The sequence below is a fragment of the Diabrotica virgifera genome, chromosome 7 (assembly GCF_917563875.1).
Source record: "Diabrotica virgifera virgifera chromosome 7, PGI_DIABVI_V3a".
Classification (NCBI taxonomy): Eukaryota; Metazoa; Arthropoda; class Insecta; order Coleoptera; family Chrysomelidae; genus Diabrotica; species Diabrotica virgifera.
The window spans coordinates 223,419,830-223,438,023 of record NC_065449.1 but is presented as its reverse complement, the minus strand read 5'-3'; the positions used below and the strand labels follow the sequence as shown (position 1 = coordinate 223,438,023).

Here is an 18,194-nt window from a genome sequence, read left to right as displayed (position 1 = left end):
TGCTTGATTCCCCCTGGTGTCGGTATATTTAATTTTTGTCGTGGTGTTCTTGTTCGTCTGTTTTATGACTTCCACAATGTTTGGCGGTATTTTTTTTGCTTCATTTTCTGTAATATATCGCTAACTCTGACTCTGCCAAATGCTTTTCTTAAGTGTTGATGAAGAATGTTTAATGGGTAATTCTGCATGAAAACATAATAGCCTAATAAAATAAAAAAAAGTCAAAGTGTAAATTCGTACAGGTTAAAACAAATTTTATATTAAAGTTTAGGTGGGTACAAAAGATATTTTCAAGAAAGTATCCAAATCATACAAGGGGATCATTGTTTAAAATAATTAAAAAGGGGTCATTTTTGCAAAAAAAAAATACTTTTTTAACCCGCGAGTAGTCGCGCGGTGAGATAGAATCTCAATTTTTATTCTTTTTCGCGATAACTTGATGAAAAATTTTGCAATTTGGAAAAAATTTCGTAAGTGCCTCGAGGAAGGGTGTAGTAATGCGCAGGAATTTTTTTTCTTCTTCTTCTTTTTGTGGAATTTATGGCTTTGGGGAGAGCCAATTAGCTTTAAACCGCGAGTAGCCGCGCCGTTAGATAGAATCTCATATTTCATCCTTTTTCGTAATACATACAGTAAAATTTGTCAGTAACGGCCACTAAAAATGAAAGAACTATTGGCCGATATAGAAAGGTGGACGGTATTGCCAGTTTTTGTAGTCTACATATAATTGGTTTGGGAAATTTTTAAACTGGTCGTTAGGACAGGTGGCCGATATTGGCAGGTGGCCGTTAACACAGGTTTTTTTAATAAAATTGTTAGAAATATATATATTTTCAATGTAAAAAGTAGACAAAAATAGTACAAAATAAAAATTTGTTTTAAATTCGTATTTTGAGATAGAATCTCACACGCGACTATCGACGTTACAGAAGTGAGCGCGACTACTCCCGGGTTGCATATTTACAGATGCTTGCGTGTGTAGACACCAGGGTGTTGAAATCAGTTAGGGTTTGGAAAAACAGTACATTTACACATGCTGGCGCGTGTTGACACCACGGTGTTGAAATCAGTTAGGGTTTGGAAAAACAGTACGTTTACAGACGCTAGCATGTGTTGACACTAGGGTGTTGAAATCAGTTAGGGTTTGGAAAAACAGTACAGTTACAAATACTAGCAGATTTGGACACCAGAGTGTTGAATCCAGCTAGCTTTTTTAGTAATTAATATACATGCATAAATGCTAACGGCTATTGACTTTGATGTTATATACCTACTGCTGTGGAAAAATATTTAAGTGATTTAGGTATTAGTAAATAATTAAACGTTGTTGGGATATAAACAATAATATATTAACACAAAAAAACAACATAAAAAATAATATTGCTCTCAAGCTATTTGCTTGTGGAATTTTTATAATGAACTATTTAGATGGGAAATAAGCCACAATTAAATTGAAAAAAATAATTTTATTAACGTTTCGATGACCAAATCGGGTGTCGTTGTCAAAATAAAAAATACTACTACAGGGTGTTTGGTAAAGAATGGGCCATAGCTTAACCTCAGGTTCCTGAGGTTAAAATAGGCCGATTTAAGCTAACTTACCTTAGTACAAAGTTTATAATAACCGAGACACAGGGTGTCAAAGTTAAACTTTTTTTATTTATTATTGAATATTTCCTGACAGGCATGAGATATCAACACGAAATTTGGTATGTGAGGGTTTTTCGGGACGAGAAAACTAAATTCCCTACCCAAAGTTATGTGTTGCCCAGAGGGCGCCACATACGCCTTTCAGCACTCATTTAATACGTTCAATTTTTTTTATCCGTCACTCCGTATAATTTTGACATTAAAATTGGTATTCCCCTATTAGTTTTACTTAAAAAAGGTATACATACCTCTTTCATCTCCCTAAACTCAACCGTTTACGAGATAAATCATTTTAAATCTGCGGTGCAACATAATTTTTAGCATAATATCATTGTAGTTACATCAGAAAAATAACTTAAAACCATAAAATTATCCAAAAATGTATCGCAAATTTCTTCAAATGGAATTTGCGATGCAATGCCATAAATTTGAGAACTGGCACAATTATTATGGTTTTAAGTTATTTTTCGGGTGTAACTACAATGATATTATGCTAAAAATGATGGTGTATCGCAGATTTAAAATGCGTTTATCTCGAAAACGGTTGAGTTTAGAGAGATGAAAGAAGTATAGCTTTTTTAAGTAAAACTAATATGAGAATAAAAATTTTAATGTCAAAATTATACAGAGTGAGGGATAAAAAAAAATTAACGTAATAAATAAGTGCTGAAAGGCGTATGTGGCGCCCTCTGGGCAATATATAATTTTTGGTAGGGAATTTAGTTTTCTCGACCCAAAAAAACCCCACATACCAAATTTCATGTTGTTATCTCATATATGTCAGGAAATATTCAATAATAAATAAAAAAAAAGTTTAACTTTGACACCCTGTATCTCGGTTATGATAAACTTTGTACTTAAATCGGCCTATTTTAACCTCAGGAACCTGAGGTTAAGCTATGGCCCAGTCTTTACCAAACACCCTGTATATTAAACAAAAATGTTGTTGTTTAATAAAAAATTCTACTAATAATTTTTTTTAATCTGCCTCATTTACATTGGCAATTCATACATATATTATACATTTTAAAGTATTTTTTACTAAACAACAACATTTTTGTTTAATTTAGTAGTATTAAACTAGTATATACAGGGTGTCCAGAAACTCTACCGACAAACGAAGACAGGAGACTCCTCAGATAATTTTAAGACAATTTAACCCAATTCACCTAGTTCGAAAATGCTTCTGTAGGGAGCTAGAGCTCTTTGAATATGGCGTCATGAAATTAGTTTTTCTTAAATACCTCCAGAAGGCTTCTATTTATAAAAACGAAAATTGGTATGCATATTTACTTTTCAGAGATGAATCGATTCCATCGATTGCAAATTTCTAGTACCGGTCATAGGCGTCCGTTTTGGGTAGAGCAACGGGTATTTTATCGTATAACTTTTTTGTCATTAACTTTTATGCATTTTTGACACCGGATTATTAAATTGTGAGGTATTCTAGTACTAAAAGGTACTCTTGCTTGAAGTCGGTAGGATGCACCGTTTTCTAGAAAAATCGATTTGAAAGTTTTTCGTTTTTGGAATTTGAAAAAAAATTGAAAGAACTTTTCAACAAAAAACGAAGTATTTTACCAACATAAAATAAGAGTAACTTTTAGTACTCGAATACCTCATAATTTAATAAGCTAGTGTCAAAAATGCTCGAAAATTCAAGACAAAAACATTATGCTATAAAATAACTGTTGACCAACCCAAAACGGACGCCTATGACCAGTACTAGAAATTCGCAATTAATGAAATCGATTTATCTCTGGAATATAAATAAATGTACCAGTTTTCGTCTTTCTAAACAGTTTTTTTTTAAATTCTTTTTTGTAATTCAGGAAGTGAAAAATTTTCAAATCGATTTTTCTAGAAAACGGTGTGTCCTACCGATTTAAAACAAGAGTACCTTTTAGTACTATAATACTTCACAATTTAATAATCCGCTGTCAGAAATGCATAAAAGTTAAAGATAAAAAAGTTATGCGATAAAATAACCGTTGCCCTACCCAAAACGGACGCCTATGATCGGTACTAGAAATTTGGAATGTATGGATTAGATTTATATCTTGAAGATAAATACGCGTACCAATTTTTGTTTTTCTAAATAGAAGCGTTCTGGAGGTATTTAAGAAAAACTAATTACAAGACGCCATCTTCAAAGAGCTCTAGCTCTCTTAACAAGCATTTTCGGACTAAGTGAATTGGGTTAAATTATCTTAAATTTACCTGAGGAATCTCCTGTCTTCGTTTGTTGGTAGAGTTTCTGGACACCCTGTATATATTTTTTAATTTAATTGTGGCTTATTTCCCATCTAAATAGTTAATTATAAAAATGCCACAAGCACATAGCTTCAGAACAACATTATTTTTTATGTTAATATGTTTTTTGTGTTAATATATTATTGTTTATATCCCAACAACGTTTAATTATTTATTAATACCTAAATCACTTAAATATTTTTCCACAACGTAGGTATATAAAATCAAAGTCAATAGCCGTTAGCATCTATGCATGTATAACCACTAAAAAAGCTAGCTGGTTTCAACACTCTGGTGTCCAAATCTGTTAGTATTTGTAAATGTACTGTTTTTACAAACCCTAACTGATTTCAACACCCTAGTGTCAACACACGCTAGCGTCTGTGAACGTACTGTTTTTCCAAACCCTAACTGGTTTCAACACCGTGGTGTCATCACGCGCTAGCATCTGTAAATGTACCGTTTCTCCAAACCCTAACTGATTTCAACACCCTGGTGTCTACACACGCAAGCATCTGTAAATATGCTCCCGGGTTAACTGCTGAGGTAATTCGCCTATTAACGAAGATCTATGGGATTTTTTCTGCAAAGTTGAAAGGTAAATATTTCAAATAAGACTTACTAAATTAAATTTAACCCCCTATTTATTTCAATATTTGTATATAAAACTTTAAAAACAAATTTGCAAAAAATTATTTTTAGCGTTTTATAGCGTAATACGCACTATAAAATATCTTATTTTACAGATTAAGTTGCGCTTTATTACCAGTATTAAGCAAAAAAAAAAATTAGTCAAAAAATATTTAATATTTTTTGAGATATTGAATTTGTTTATTAAATGTTACTATATTTTCAATTGCAAAAACGCGGTTGTTGTCAAAGAAATATTCACCTTTTTAAGATCTCATTATTTTTATTTTTATGTATATTTTCGATAAATGTATTGATAAATTCAAATTTCAATTAAACTCCCCCCTAAAATGGCATTTGAAAATTATTCAAATTTGTTTATAGTTTGTTTTTTAATAACGTCGCAGGGATTATGTATTTTGAAATGCCGTTTCGATAATTGGGTTCCTGGGAATTTTTTACTAATTATCAAAAATTTTTTTGTCGTTTTTTTTCTTTTTTTTTTTTCTTGGAGTTAAATTACTACTGGCTCTTTTAGGGTTAAATTTTATTAAGAATGTCGAATCTCTGAGTTGTAGATTCTAGACCTAAAAATATTAAGATTTATCTAAAATTTGTTAAATAAAATGTGGCTACTTACTGAGTTACAGGGTGTTTTATTTAAAAATTATTGTTACCAAATACTTTAAAACTATTTGACGTATCCTTATCACACTTGGCAGAAAGTGTGGCTATTATACACCCTACTAAATTGTGATTAATAAACGTTTCTAGCTAGTGCCAGAGGCGTACTACATAGGATAGTGAGTGATTGACCCTTCGCAAATTCTACGCCACTGAGTGAATTACTATTTTAGCGAAATTTTTCGATTCTCCAATACTTTGTATGTAATAACTTTATTGGTATCGATAAAGTCATCAGTTTGAGAGATATTGGAAGTTTAAAATGAATGAATGGATGAATCAAAATAACTGTGCCGTTTCATTTTTAACGTCCAATATCTCGAAAACTAATGACTTAATCGTTACCAGTAAAGTATATTATTTACATAGAAAGTATTGGAGAATCGAAAAATTTCTCTAAAACAGTAATTCCCTCAGTGGCGTAGAATTTGGGAAGGATCAACCATTAATTATCCCCCGTCGTACGCCTCTGGTAGTAGATAGAAACTTTTATTTACCACAATTTAGTAGACTGTATAGTACCCATACTTTCTGCCAAGTATGATAAGGATACGTCAAATAGTTTGAAAGTACATACTTGGTAAAAATAATTTTTAAATTTTTAAATAAAACACCCTGTAACTCAGTAAATAGCCACATATTATTTAAGTGATTTTATACCAATCTTAATATTTTTAGGTCTAGAATCTACAACTTAGAGATTCGACATTCTTAATGAAACTTAACCCTAAAAGGGCCCGTAGTAATATAACTCCAAGAAAAAAAAAAGAAGAGGAAAAAAAGACAAAAAAATTTGTTAATTAGTGAAAAATTCCCAGAAACCCAATTATCTAAACGGCATTTTAAAATATTTAATCCCCGCGACGTTATTAAAAAAAAAACAAATTTTAAACAAATTTGAATAATTTTCAAATGCCATTTTAGGGAGAAGTTTAATTTAAATCTGAAGTTATCAATACATTTTTCGAAAACATACATAAAAATAGAAGTAATAAAATTTAATACAGGTGAATATTTCTTTGGCAACAGCCGCATTTTTGCAATTGAAAATAGAGTAACATTTAATAAACAAATTCAATTTCTCAAAAAATATTAAATAATTTTGGACCAATTTTTTTTTTTTTTTGTTAATACTAATAACATTGCGCAACTTCTCCTGTAAAATAAGATACTTTTATAGAGCTTATTTAAAACGCTAAAAATAATTTTTTTGCAAATTTGTTTTTAAAGTTTTATGTATAATTATTTAAATAAATAGGGGATCAAATTTAATTTAGTAAGTCTTATGTGAAAGATTTACCCTTAACCTTCGTAGAAAACAATCCTACAGACCTTCATTAATAATTGAATGACCTCAGCAGTTAAAAAAGTAATTTTTTTGCAAAAATAACCTCTTTTTAATTATTTAAACAATGATCCCCTTGTATGATTTGGATACTTTCTTGAAAATATCTTTTGTACCCACCTAAAATTTGATATAAAATTTGTTTCAACTTGTACGAATTTACATTTTGATTTACATGTAGTGTAATTTTATTTTACTATAATGACCATTTATTGTTTGATAAACATTATGTCCGCAAATGCTTCAGAGTTTCATAGATACGGTTGAGATATGCAAACGAAATTTGGTTGGTTTTAAGGGGTAGTTATTGCGCATTTTTTTACAAACACTTAAGAATTTTATATTCACCATTGGCGTGTTTACGGGTATAAACATTTTATATACTCCCGTATGCATGCCAATGGTGAGTATAAAATTCTTAATTGTATGACAAAATGCGCAATAACTATCTCTTAAAACCTATCAAATTTCATTTACATATCTCAACCGGTTTTTTTGCATACCTCAACATAAGCAAATGAATCAAAAAATAAAGTGTTAAGATAGCCTAAGGCTACAATTATTTAGTTTTAATTTGAATATTTCAAATAATATACTAGAATATTCCACAGGATGTTCCCAACTAAGGAAAAAACATAGTATGATTGTTACACCCGGTATAAAATGACATTTACCTGTCGAGCAACAATATTATTACACCGATATTCATAAATAATAGGGCTATAACATACTGCAAAAGCACTCAAATCGGACAACTGGCTTAGCAAATTCGAGACATCTAACATGTCCTGTTGAGGTGTTCCGTTAATTTTGCCGGTGTGTGTAATTTGATTTGAAAATTATGAAGTAATGTTATAACTCTTATAAAGTTATGATAAAGTTATAAAATAAAAAAAATCACACGAACAAAAAATCAAGACTGAGAATATAAAATAACATTGAGGCGCTCAAAGCAACAGTGACCTAACCCCAAAAACGAAGTTTTGAAACAAATGCAATCTTTGTATCAGTATTTGCATTGTGCTTATGAGATGGTGCTACAAATTATGTAGCGATATTTAGCAAAATATAGAGATAGGTTGTGTCAACCCTTGTTAATCTGAAGATTTATTGTTGCTGCTTTTATTGATATTATATTAATTTAAAAATACTTAATCTGTGGGTTAGGCCACTGTTGTTCTGAGCGCCTCAATTAGTCAAGAAAGCCACTGCGCATCCGCTAGGAAAAATATTCTGATTCGGATTTTTTGCACAATCTTACTCAAAAAGGACTCCTTTTAACAAATTTGCATGTTGCCAGGATCAAAAGGTGGTCAAAAATTTTTTAAACGTTTTTTTTTTGTTTTTTTCCCAAAATTATTTTTTTTGCATGGAAAAAAGTTTTTTTTTAGGTTTTTTGGATCATTCCAAACAGAAAAGGTCTATACTGACTTTTCTCTAAAAATGATAGTTTTTGACATATAAGCGAATAAAAATTGAAAAATTGCGAAATCGGCCATATTTAACCCTCAAAAACTATGTGAAAAACTGAAAATTTTAATGTTGCCAAGGTAGGTAGTTATTCTTTAAACATCGTTGATAAAATCCCGAAGAGCTTTTTGCAATACCATATTCAAAACTCCTTTGTTTTTTAATTGCTATTCAAATGTGCGCGAAACTATTTTCCACCGTTGCATGTCTATACAGTATGGTGCAAATGAAAGGAGTAAATTCGTTTTTTCGTAAACCGGCGACTTCAAGGAAAAATCCGGAAACAGGTCGATTTTTATTTTTAAGTTATGATATTGTGGCATATATGGTATACTAGTGACGTCATCCTTCTGGACGTGATGACGTAATCGATGATTTTTTTAAATGAGAATAGGGGTCGTGTGCTAGCTCATTTGAAAGGTTTTTCAATTCTCTATTCAGTAATATAAACATTTACATAATTATTTATACAGGGTGTCCAAAAAAAGTTTTTAATTGAAATATTTGAAAAAAAAGAAGAATGTATGTAATTTATTTAATTCAAAATACATTTTACTGTTACTCGAAAACTAAAAAATGTTTATTTCACAAGTAAACATTGCTTTTCGATTAAATTCAGTGTTCAAGCCAGCTCCCGCCAGCCATCTGCCTCTTGGAAGTTTGAACATTTAATTTAAGCGAAAAGTAATGTTTATTTGTGAAATTAACTTTGTTTTCTGATTTTTAAAAGCAGTAAAATGTATTTTGAATTAAATAAATTACATACATTCTTCTTTTTTTGTCAAATAATTTAATGTACAAAAAAATTTTTGGACACCCTGTATAAATAAATATGTAAATGTTTATATTACTGAATGGAGAATTGAAGAACCTTTCAAATGAGCTAGCACAGGACGCCTATTCTCATTTAAAAAAATCATCGATTACGTCATCACGTCCAGATCGATGACGTCACTAGTATACCATATATGCCACAATATCATAACTTAAAAATAAAAATCGACATGTCTCGGGATTTTTCCTTAAAGTCGTCGGTTTACGAAACAACGAATTTATTCCTTTCATTTGCACCATACTGTATACACATGCAACGGTGGAAAATAGTGTCGCGCACGCTTGATTAGCAATTAAAAAACAAAGGAGTTTTGAATATTGTATTGCAAAAAACTCTTCGGGATTTCATCAATCGATGTTTAAAGAATATCTACCTACCTTGGCAACGTTCAAATTTTCCGTTTTTCACATAATTTTTGAGGGTTAAAAATGGCCGATTTTGCAATTTTTCAATTTTTAATGGCTTATATGTCAAAAACTATCATTTTTAGAGAAAAGTCACTACTAAAGACCTTTTCTGTTTGTAATGATCCAAAAAACCTAAAAAAAACTTTTTTCCATGCAAAAAAAAAATAATTTTAGGAAAAAAACAAAAAAAACGTTTAAAAAAATTTTTTACCACCAAAATTTGTTAAAAGGAGTCCTTTTTGAGTAAGATTGTGCAAAAAAATCTGAATCAGAATATTTTTCCTAGCGGATGCGCAGTGGCTTTCTGGACTAAATCCAATTAAAATAAATATTCAAAATATTTCTTCTTCAACGCACTTTATCTTTAAAACGGATTACGTTAAAAAATTGTTTACTAAGCGAACCCCAATTATTTTTCAGTTTGTTATCAATTCTAGAGAACGGTGTTGCCTTTTTTTTGAAACACCCTGTATATATTACTTTGATCGGGCATTACTTATTTATTATTTTTTGGCAAATATATTGTTTTAGCATCTGAAAGAAGTGAACTTTTGGTAGAATTGACAAACACGAATAATAGCAATGGATATGCACAATACACATCATTTGTAATAGGCCCAGAAAAAGATGGATATATACTAAAAGAACTGAGGGGATATTCCGGGGATGCAGGAGACTCTTTAACATCTCATGTTGGGAGTAAATTTTCAACACTAGATGTGGATCTAGATAAAAGAAGTGAATACAGTTGTGCGCAAAAATATGGTAAGGAGCTTTATGTTCAAAAAACAGATTTATATTACAACAATTTTTTTTCACTTAACAGGGCACCCTCGTTAAGGTAGTCAAAATACCCTAACTACCAGAATATATATTTTTTTTTATTTTCTTACATTCCATGTGATCAAAAAATAGGTACCCCGTCAAAATAGCCCCGTCAAAAAAGCTCCGACAAAATAGCCCCGACATAATATCCCGCACACAAAATAGCTCCGACAAAATAGCCTGCAGACAAAATCGCCGCGGAATAATAGCCCGCCGACAAAATAGCCCCGACAAAATAGCCCCGACAAAATAGCCCCGACCAAAATAGCCCCGAAAAAAAAGCTCCCTTCAGAATTCATCATGAAATAATTCCTTAAAAATACATTTTTTCGGAAATGGTAATTATCCTCTATTCAGATGTTTATCTTAACCACATTAAATAAAAATTGTCTTTTCAGAGAACTCGAGTCCTGTCTTTCCTGCCTCTTGGAAGTTTGAACAATAAAGTTAAGCAAAAATCAATGTTAATTTATGATATAAACATTTTTTTCTGTTTTCGGGCAACAGTATGCATTTTAAATTAAATAAATTAAATCCATTCTTCCTTTTTGTCAAATAATTTAAATTAAAAAAAAGTTTTTGGACACCTTGTATAAATAATTATGTAATTGTTTATAAGAGGCTGTTTTAGCCGGGGCTATTTTAGCCGGGGCTGTTTTGACCGGGGCTATTTTGTGTGCGGGCTATTTTGTCGGGGCTATTTTGTGTGCGGGCTATTTTGTCGAGGCTATTTTGTGTTGAGGCTATTTTGACGGGGCTTTTTTGACGGGGCTGTTTTGACCGGGCTATTTTGACGGGTCACGCAAAAAATAATACAGCTCAATTTCAACCCACTACCCCCTATTCCTACCCACACCAACAAAACCTTTTTAATTTCTGTTATCTCAAAAAATTCACACAGATAGTTGAGGCTTTTACGAAACATGTCTATTTTTTATAGACCAGTAGGTTGAGTGAACATAACCTCAAAATGCATTTTATTTTGTTTTTGTAAAAAGCTTATAACTTTTTTGTAGACAGTGGCAGCTCTAATTTGTTTTATTTTGTTGGGTTGTGAAGAGTAGGTCCTAAAACCAAAAAATGTTAAGGTAAATTTCCATAAAGTGTTTTTAAGTGTAAAACAATCGTTTTTTCCGATTTTAGTGCTATCTATCCATAATTTGAAAAAATGTCTCGAATAAAAGTTACTTATTTTTACGTAAATAATGCAAATCTGGAACAAAAATTGGACGGCGTTATGCAGAAAGCTACCAACCCTCAATATATCAGATATTGGGTTGGATGCATATTTGGACAACAAAATACGAGTTCTGCATTCTGTAAAAACCTACCCCCTCTAGATTAATATATAACCTATAAAACTATAAAAATGCTAAGCCACATATTCCATTTATCTGATATTCTAATTTGCAGAAACCTACCAACCCACTTGGTAGTAAACTTTTAATTTACAGAAACCTTCCAACCCACTTGGTAGAATTTTAATAAAGCGCCACTTGCATCCAAGTGGGTTGGTAGCTTTCTGCAAATATTGGGGATTTCCATTATAAACGTAGATCTAAATGTGCAGAAAATGTTTCTGTTGAAAGTCGAAAATATGAATTTGAGAGGTCTTGGTCGCTAAATTCATATGATGCCATGATGCTCAAACTAATTTTATTGCTGCTAGTGTATCCAAAATTGAAAAAAAAAGGTCTTATGGTAGAAATATTGAAAAAAGGAAATTATCTAGAATTTATAAAATAAAGGACACAAAAGTGTGTAGAGAAATGTTTATAAATAGGTACTCTAAAGGTAACTGCATTTCGACTAAACACTGCTTTAAAGAAATTTCATGGTCGGGCTCCTATTAGTGATCAAAGAGGTTTAAAACAGGGAGGCAAAAACAAATTAGCAGATGAACGAATTCAAGCAGTTGTTAGTCATATTAATAAAATACCTAAATACATTTCACACTACCGTCGGGAACAAACAGAGGCGAAATATTTACCACCTGGTATCACTTTACAACAAATGTATGACATGTACAAGCAGGAAGAAACCATTCCCGTAAGCATAATGTCATACAATAACATATTCTACACGAAATTTAATTTGAAAATTAAGCCATTAAAAAAATACTTTTAAAATGAAAATAGATAATGAAAAGGATGAAGAAAAAAAGAAGAGTTCAAGCAGGAACATACGAAGCATTTGCAAGTTGCAGAGGAGGCACAGAAAATGAGAAGAGATGATTTCAAGATAGTGACTGAACAAACAGATCAAGAGTGTTTAAGTTTGGCTTGGAAAAAACCCTACCGCTTCCCAGAATACCTACAGGCATCGTATTTTATAAGCGTCAGTTGTGGGTGTATAATGCAGGAATACACAGTGCTAAAGAAAATAGAGGATACTGCTACGTTTGGGTAGGCTGGAAGGGGCGACCAAGAAATAGGCTCTTGCCGTATAAAACATGTTACAACTAAATTAACTCCAGAAGTCAAACATTTTACGCTTTGGTGTGATTCTTGCGGTGGGCAAAATCGAAATATTAAGTTAATACTTATGCTTAAATCAATTTTGCATGAGACACGCACAAACCTAGAAAGCATTACCGTAAAATATCTGTTCTGGTCATTGTTTTTTGCCCAACGACACTGATTTCAGTGATATTGAGTCGGCTCTTAAACGACAGCAAAGAGTATATACCCCAAATGACTATATCGAGGTAATGCGTTCTTGTAGAAAGGAGAGACCATTGGTAGTAACCCAAATGCACGTCGAAGATTTTTTAGGCGTAATAAACATTGAGAAAAAATTTGCTAATCGCAAAGTGACCGAAGATAAAGAAAAAATTAATTGGTTGAAGATTAGGTCAATCAAAATAGAAAAGTCTGACCCATTTAGGCTAATGATACAACAACACGATTTTTCACAACCGTATCAAAAAATTTCTATCAAAAAATCTTCTCGAGGTAGAACTGCTAACGAAGAAATCTTTAGCGATTTAATACCACTGTGGCCTAACGGGAAGCCTATCGCTGAGGCGAAATTACAAAATTTAAAGGAAATGATGCACCTTATTCCTGCTGATGCATTGACTTTTTATCAAAATTTGCAGGGTGCCAATGTAACTGAAGATATTGAGGGTTACAATGTCAATGTTGAAGATCTAGATTTTGAAGTGGATGAAGTAGATTAATATTAAAATTTATTAAAATACGTTAAGTATTCATATCCTTAACTTCCTGTAAATAAAAATTATTGTTCTAACTTTACTCTCATTTTTATTTAATATTGTTGGTATTAATTTCCCACTTTGCAAAATGCAGAAACCTACCAATCCACAAAAATTTGCCATTTCTCTTTTTAATTTACAATTAAAATATTTAAACATGTAGAAAATACCAAAATATTTATCCACAGTCAAAAAAAAGTTACAAAGTAGTAGCAACATATCTTACAGATTTTTTAAATCAATAAAAACTTTAAACTTGAATATCTCAGTTTGCCACTATCGAGGGTTGGTAGCTTTCTGCATAACGCCGTCCAATTGGGGCTCCTCTTTAAGTAAGATATTAAAGTAACCCTCCATTTCACCTCCGTGGGGGGGGGTCGTGTTTGGTGTCATTCGATAGAATTTTGGAAAATATTGAATACGTGTATTTTGCAGTTTTTTGATCTGATGTTCATTTCGCGAAATATCGCGGGATTCGCATTTAAAATTTTAAATTAACCCCCCACCTCTCTCTATGGGAGGTCGTGTTTAGTATTATTCGATAGATTTTTGAAAAATATTGAACACGCATTTTTAAGTTTTTCGATCTGACGTTCATTTCGAGAAATATTCGCTTTTTTTGAAATTTTGTGACTTATCTACTTATCTCCTTACGCCCCGCTAAAATCGTCAGAGTTTTAAAATATACACTCTTTTTCGTGTACTTAACTTACCTTATCTTAATCTGACGATTTCGAGTTTCCCTAATGATAGATTTTTTTTCGGACTCCCGTTAACGAACTCCCCTGTGTTAAGAGCCAATATATGGTAGAAGTACATTTACAGGAACAAGATTTCTCTCCATCTGATAATCTGACGCACTCGAATAACAAAAATCCCCGCTTCGGCTCCCCTACCAATATTTCTAATTTTTTTTAGAAGATTTTTTCGTGAGGTGCGCCACGTACAAAAATCCGAAAAACTATTTTTGGGGTCTTTCCCCCATTTTATAGACTTCAAAATAGATCAAGGCAAGTTTTTTATAGGTTATATTATACAGGGTGTCCCGAAAAGATTGGTCATAAATTATACCACAGATTCTGGCGTCCAAAATAGGTTGATTGAACCTCACTTACCTATATACAATAGTACACACAAAAAAAGTTACAGCCCTTTGAAGTTACAAAATGAAAATCATTTTTTTTTTCATATATCGAAAACTCTTAAAAAATTTTTATTGAAAATAGACATGTGGCATTTTTATCGCAGCAATATCTTAAAGAAAATGAAAGTGAAATTTGTGCACCCCATACAAATTTTATGGGGGTTTTGTTCCCTTAAACCCCCCCCCCAAACTTTTGTGAACGTTCCAATTAAATTATTATTGTGGCACCATTAGTTAAACACAGTATTTTTAAAACTTGTCTGCCTGTTAGTACTTTTTCGATAAGCCAGTGTTTATCGAGATATTTTGAATATTTGTCGAATCCACCACATATTTGTATATGGTTAAGTACGATTATACCGGGTGTTAGTAAATAAGCTGATAAGAACAGATACTACACTTTGATCTTAGCCAGAGGCCGAGAAGCGATGTAGTAAATAAGTATAAAACATTTTATGGGCTAATTCTACATGAAAAATTAATGCCAGTTTGCTCTACAAACATATGTCCGCAAATGCTTAGTTTCGAAGATACGGGATGTTGAAATTTTTATTTCAAACTGCCAATTTATTTATTGCTCTAAGACCAGTTGAGCTAGGAAAATGAAATTTGGTGTGGTTTAGGACATAGTTATTACGAATTTTATGACATACAATTAAAAATTTTGTGTTCATCATTGGCGCGCCTACGGGCAATGGCCTGAATTATTTTAAAGAAAAAGATAGTACGCCACTGAGATATTTCGAATTAGAAATTATTTTTAAATTTCACGTCTAATTTATGATAAAAAACCTTTCTTGCCTTTTTTTCATATGATGCACCTTTTTTATGCAGAAAAATCAAACATCTTGCGCATATTTTCATTTCTTAATACATCATCAAGAACTATCCAATATATTAATACTAAACTAGAACAATAACAGAAAATATTACTAATACCATTTCAACTAAGTGCAAAGCTGCAAGAAATGTTTATAATGATCTCCTTTACAGGTAACAGAAGAATTTTATATTCATCATTGGCGCGCGTACGGGTAATGGTCTGAATTTTTTGAAGAAAAAAATAGTACGCCACTGAGATATGTCAAACTAAAAATCATTTTTGAATTCCTCGTTCAATTGAAGACAAAAAATCTTTCTTGCCTTTTTTTCATATGCGGCGCCGTTTTTATGCAAAAAAAAATAAACATCTTAACGTTTACAAATTATTTGAACTAAGTTTCTATGCATATGGAAACTACCTCAAATACTTGGTAAGCGTTAAGATGTTTTATTTTTTTGTATAAAAACGGCGCCTCGTATGAAAAAAAGGAAAGAAAAATTTTTTGTCGTAAATTGAATGAGGAATTCAAAAATGATTTTTAGTTTGACATATCTCAGTGGCGTACTATTTTTCTCTTCAAAAAATTCAGACCATTTCTTGCAGCTTTGCACATAGTTGAAATCTTATTAGTAATACTTTCTGTTATTGTTCTAGTTTAGTATTATTATATTGGATAGTTCTTGATGATGTATTAAGAAATGAAAAATACGCGGCAAGATGTTTTATTTTTCTGCATCAAAACGATGCATCATATGAAAAAAAGGCAAGAAAAGCTTTTTATCATAAATTAGACGTGAAATTTAAAAATAATTTTAAATTCGAAATATCTCAGTGGTGTACTATTTTTTTTCTTTAAAAAAATTCATACCATTGCCCGTAGGCGCGCCAATGATGAATACAAAATTCTAAATTGTCTGTCAAAAAATTTGTAATAACTACCTCCTAAAACTCACCAAATTTCATTTTTATAGCTCAACTGGTCTTAGAGCAATAAATAAATTGGCAGTTTGAAATAAAAATTTCAACACCGCGTATCTCCGAAACTAAGCATTTGCGGACATATGTTTATAGAGCAAACTGGTATTAATTTTTCATGTAGAATTAGCCCTTAAAATTTTCATACTTATTTAGTAACATCCTGTAGAGACTTGTTAATAATCTGAAACTTTATTTATAACTTACATTTTTAGGTATATTTTGAAAAGGAAGCCACATCTCGATAAAAGATGACATCAAAAAAAGACTAAGAGGCAAAAAAGTTTTAAAACACTGTGGTTAACTAATGGGATCACAATGATAATTTAATTGGAACGTAGACAAATATTCGGGGGTTTAAAGGAACAAATCCCCCACAAAATATTTATGTAAATATATTAAAAAAGAAGCCGCATCTCGATAAAAAATGGCTCATCGAAAAAATAATAAGAGACAAAAAAGTTTTAGAAATGTTGTGTTTAACTAATGGTACCACAATAATGAATTAATTGGAACGTATAAAAAAATTTGGGGGGGGGGTTAAAAGAACAAAACCCCCATAAAAGCTTTATGGGGTTGATAAATTTCACTATAATTTTGTTTTAAAATTTTCCTGCCATAAGAATGACACATGTCCATTTTCAATAAAAAATCTCTAACGGTTTTCGATATATTGGAAAAAATCAATTTTCATTTTGTAAATTCAAAGAGCTGTAACTTTTTTATGAACACATTTGTACTAAGGTAAGTTAGGTTCAATCGAACTATTGTTGACCGCCGAATATGTGGTATAATTTATGACCAATCTTTTCGGGACACCCTGTATAATTGGGTCTTTTAGAATATTAAAAAATTAGATATACACGTTCAAACCCCCACAAAAGTGTTTATCTTATTTTTGAAGGTGCTAAAGAACTCAAATTATAATATAACTTATAAAAAACCTTTGTTTTATCGACTTTGACGTCTATATAATGGGGAAAATACGCAAAATAGAAAATTTCTCCATGGGAAGCTGAGAAGCATTTTTAACGTATACCGATTTTTAACTTTGAAATTATATTTCCTTAAACCTAATTTTTTATTGGAATTTAGGTATTTTTGGCAGTTTTCACTCTTACATACCGATGGTTTTTATTATTATGATAGGTATATGTCATGAGTCATGAGTCTCTTAAAGATATAAAAATTTGTGTGAAGAAAGAAAATCAAAATAAAAAGGTGATGGTTCAAAAATTGCCATTATATTGTTTATAAATTCATCGCATATCCCGGTCAACTTTGACCTGTTGTATCTCAGGAACCACTTATCACAATTAAACGTTTTTCTTTTAGAAAAAGCGTCGTGGCGAGTTATTTTCAATACCGTTTTCATAATTTAATTTGATCCCATAGGTGCCGAGATATTCTATTTGTTTATAAAGCAAAAAAATTATAATTTTAAAACATTCCTGAGGCCACTTAGATAGTCCAATTTGAATCCTGTAAAGTACGTTAGATAAGCATAATGCCCTTTTATCCGAAAATCATAGTTATATGATGTATCATAACTATTATGAATATTACTGAGATTGTAAATTGTTAATTAACATCAAAAATGAATAACCATTTAGTTTTTTGTTAATATACAATTTAATTATTGCTAAACTACCCATTCAATTTCCATCGAATTCTGGAAATATAATATATACTAAAAACGCTTTTATGTGCAAGTTATTTAATTATTGATAAATAATTGCTCACCTAAAATTATAGATGAAAATAAAAGATTTTGTTACGAAAACCCGCATTTTCCTACAAAAATTTTCTTCAAATCAAAACGGGAAAAACTCGTCTCTATGCAGAATTCAATTACGGTGATCCAATTTTTAATTGGATTATTTTTGGTGTAAAGTTTAAATCTTCGGAGTTATAGAGTAATAATTAAAAAAAACAC

The 18,194-nt window shown here is 31.2% G+C and overlaps 1 protein-coding gene and 1 non-coding gene across 3 annotated transcripts in view; one reads left to right on the top strand and one right to left on the bottom strand.

Moving 5' to 3' along the window:
• Positions 1–18,194, top strand: part of LOC114334774 (microfibril-associated glycoprotein 4) — a 53,764-nt gene that overhangs the window by 24,420 nt on the left and 11,150 nt on the right. The window contains exon 5 of one of the 2 annotated variants that reach the window (XM_050657185.1): positions 9,806–10,039. The exons of the other annotated variant lie outside the window; for it this stretch is intronic. Coding sequence (XP_050513142.1) covers positions 9,806–10,039 — 234 coding nt within the window. The remainder of the gene's footprint in view (positions 1–9,805; positions 10,040–18,194) is intronic. 2 annotated transcript variants of the gene reach the window in all.
• On the bottom strand, positions 14,690–14,890 carry LOC126889173 (U2 spliceosomal RNA). Its single transcript, XR_007699942.1, has one exon. It is a non-coding gene; the product is annotated as a U2 spliceosomal RNA (small nuclear RNA).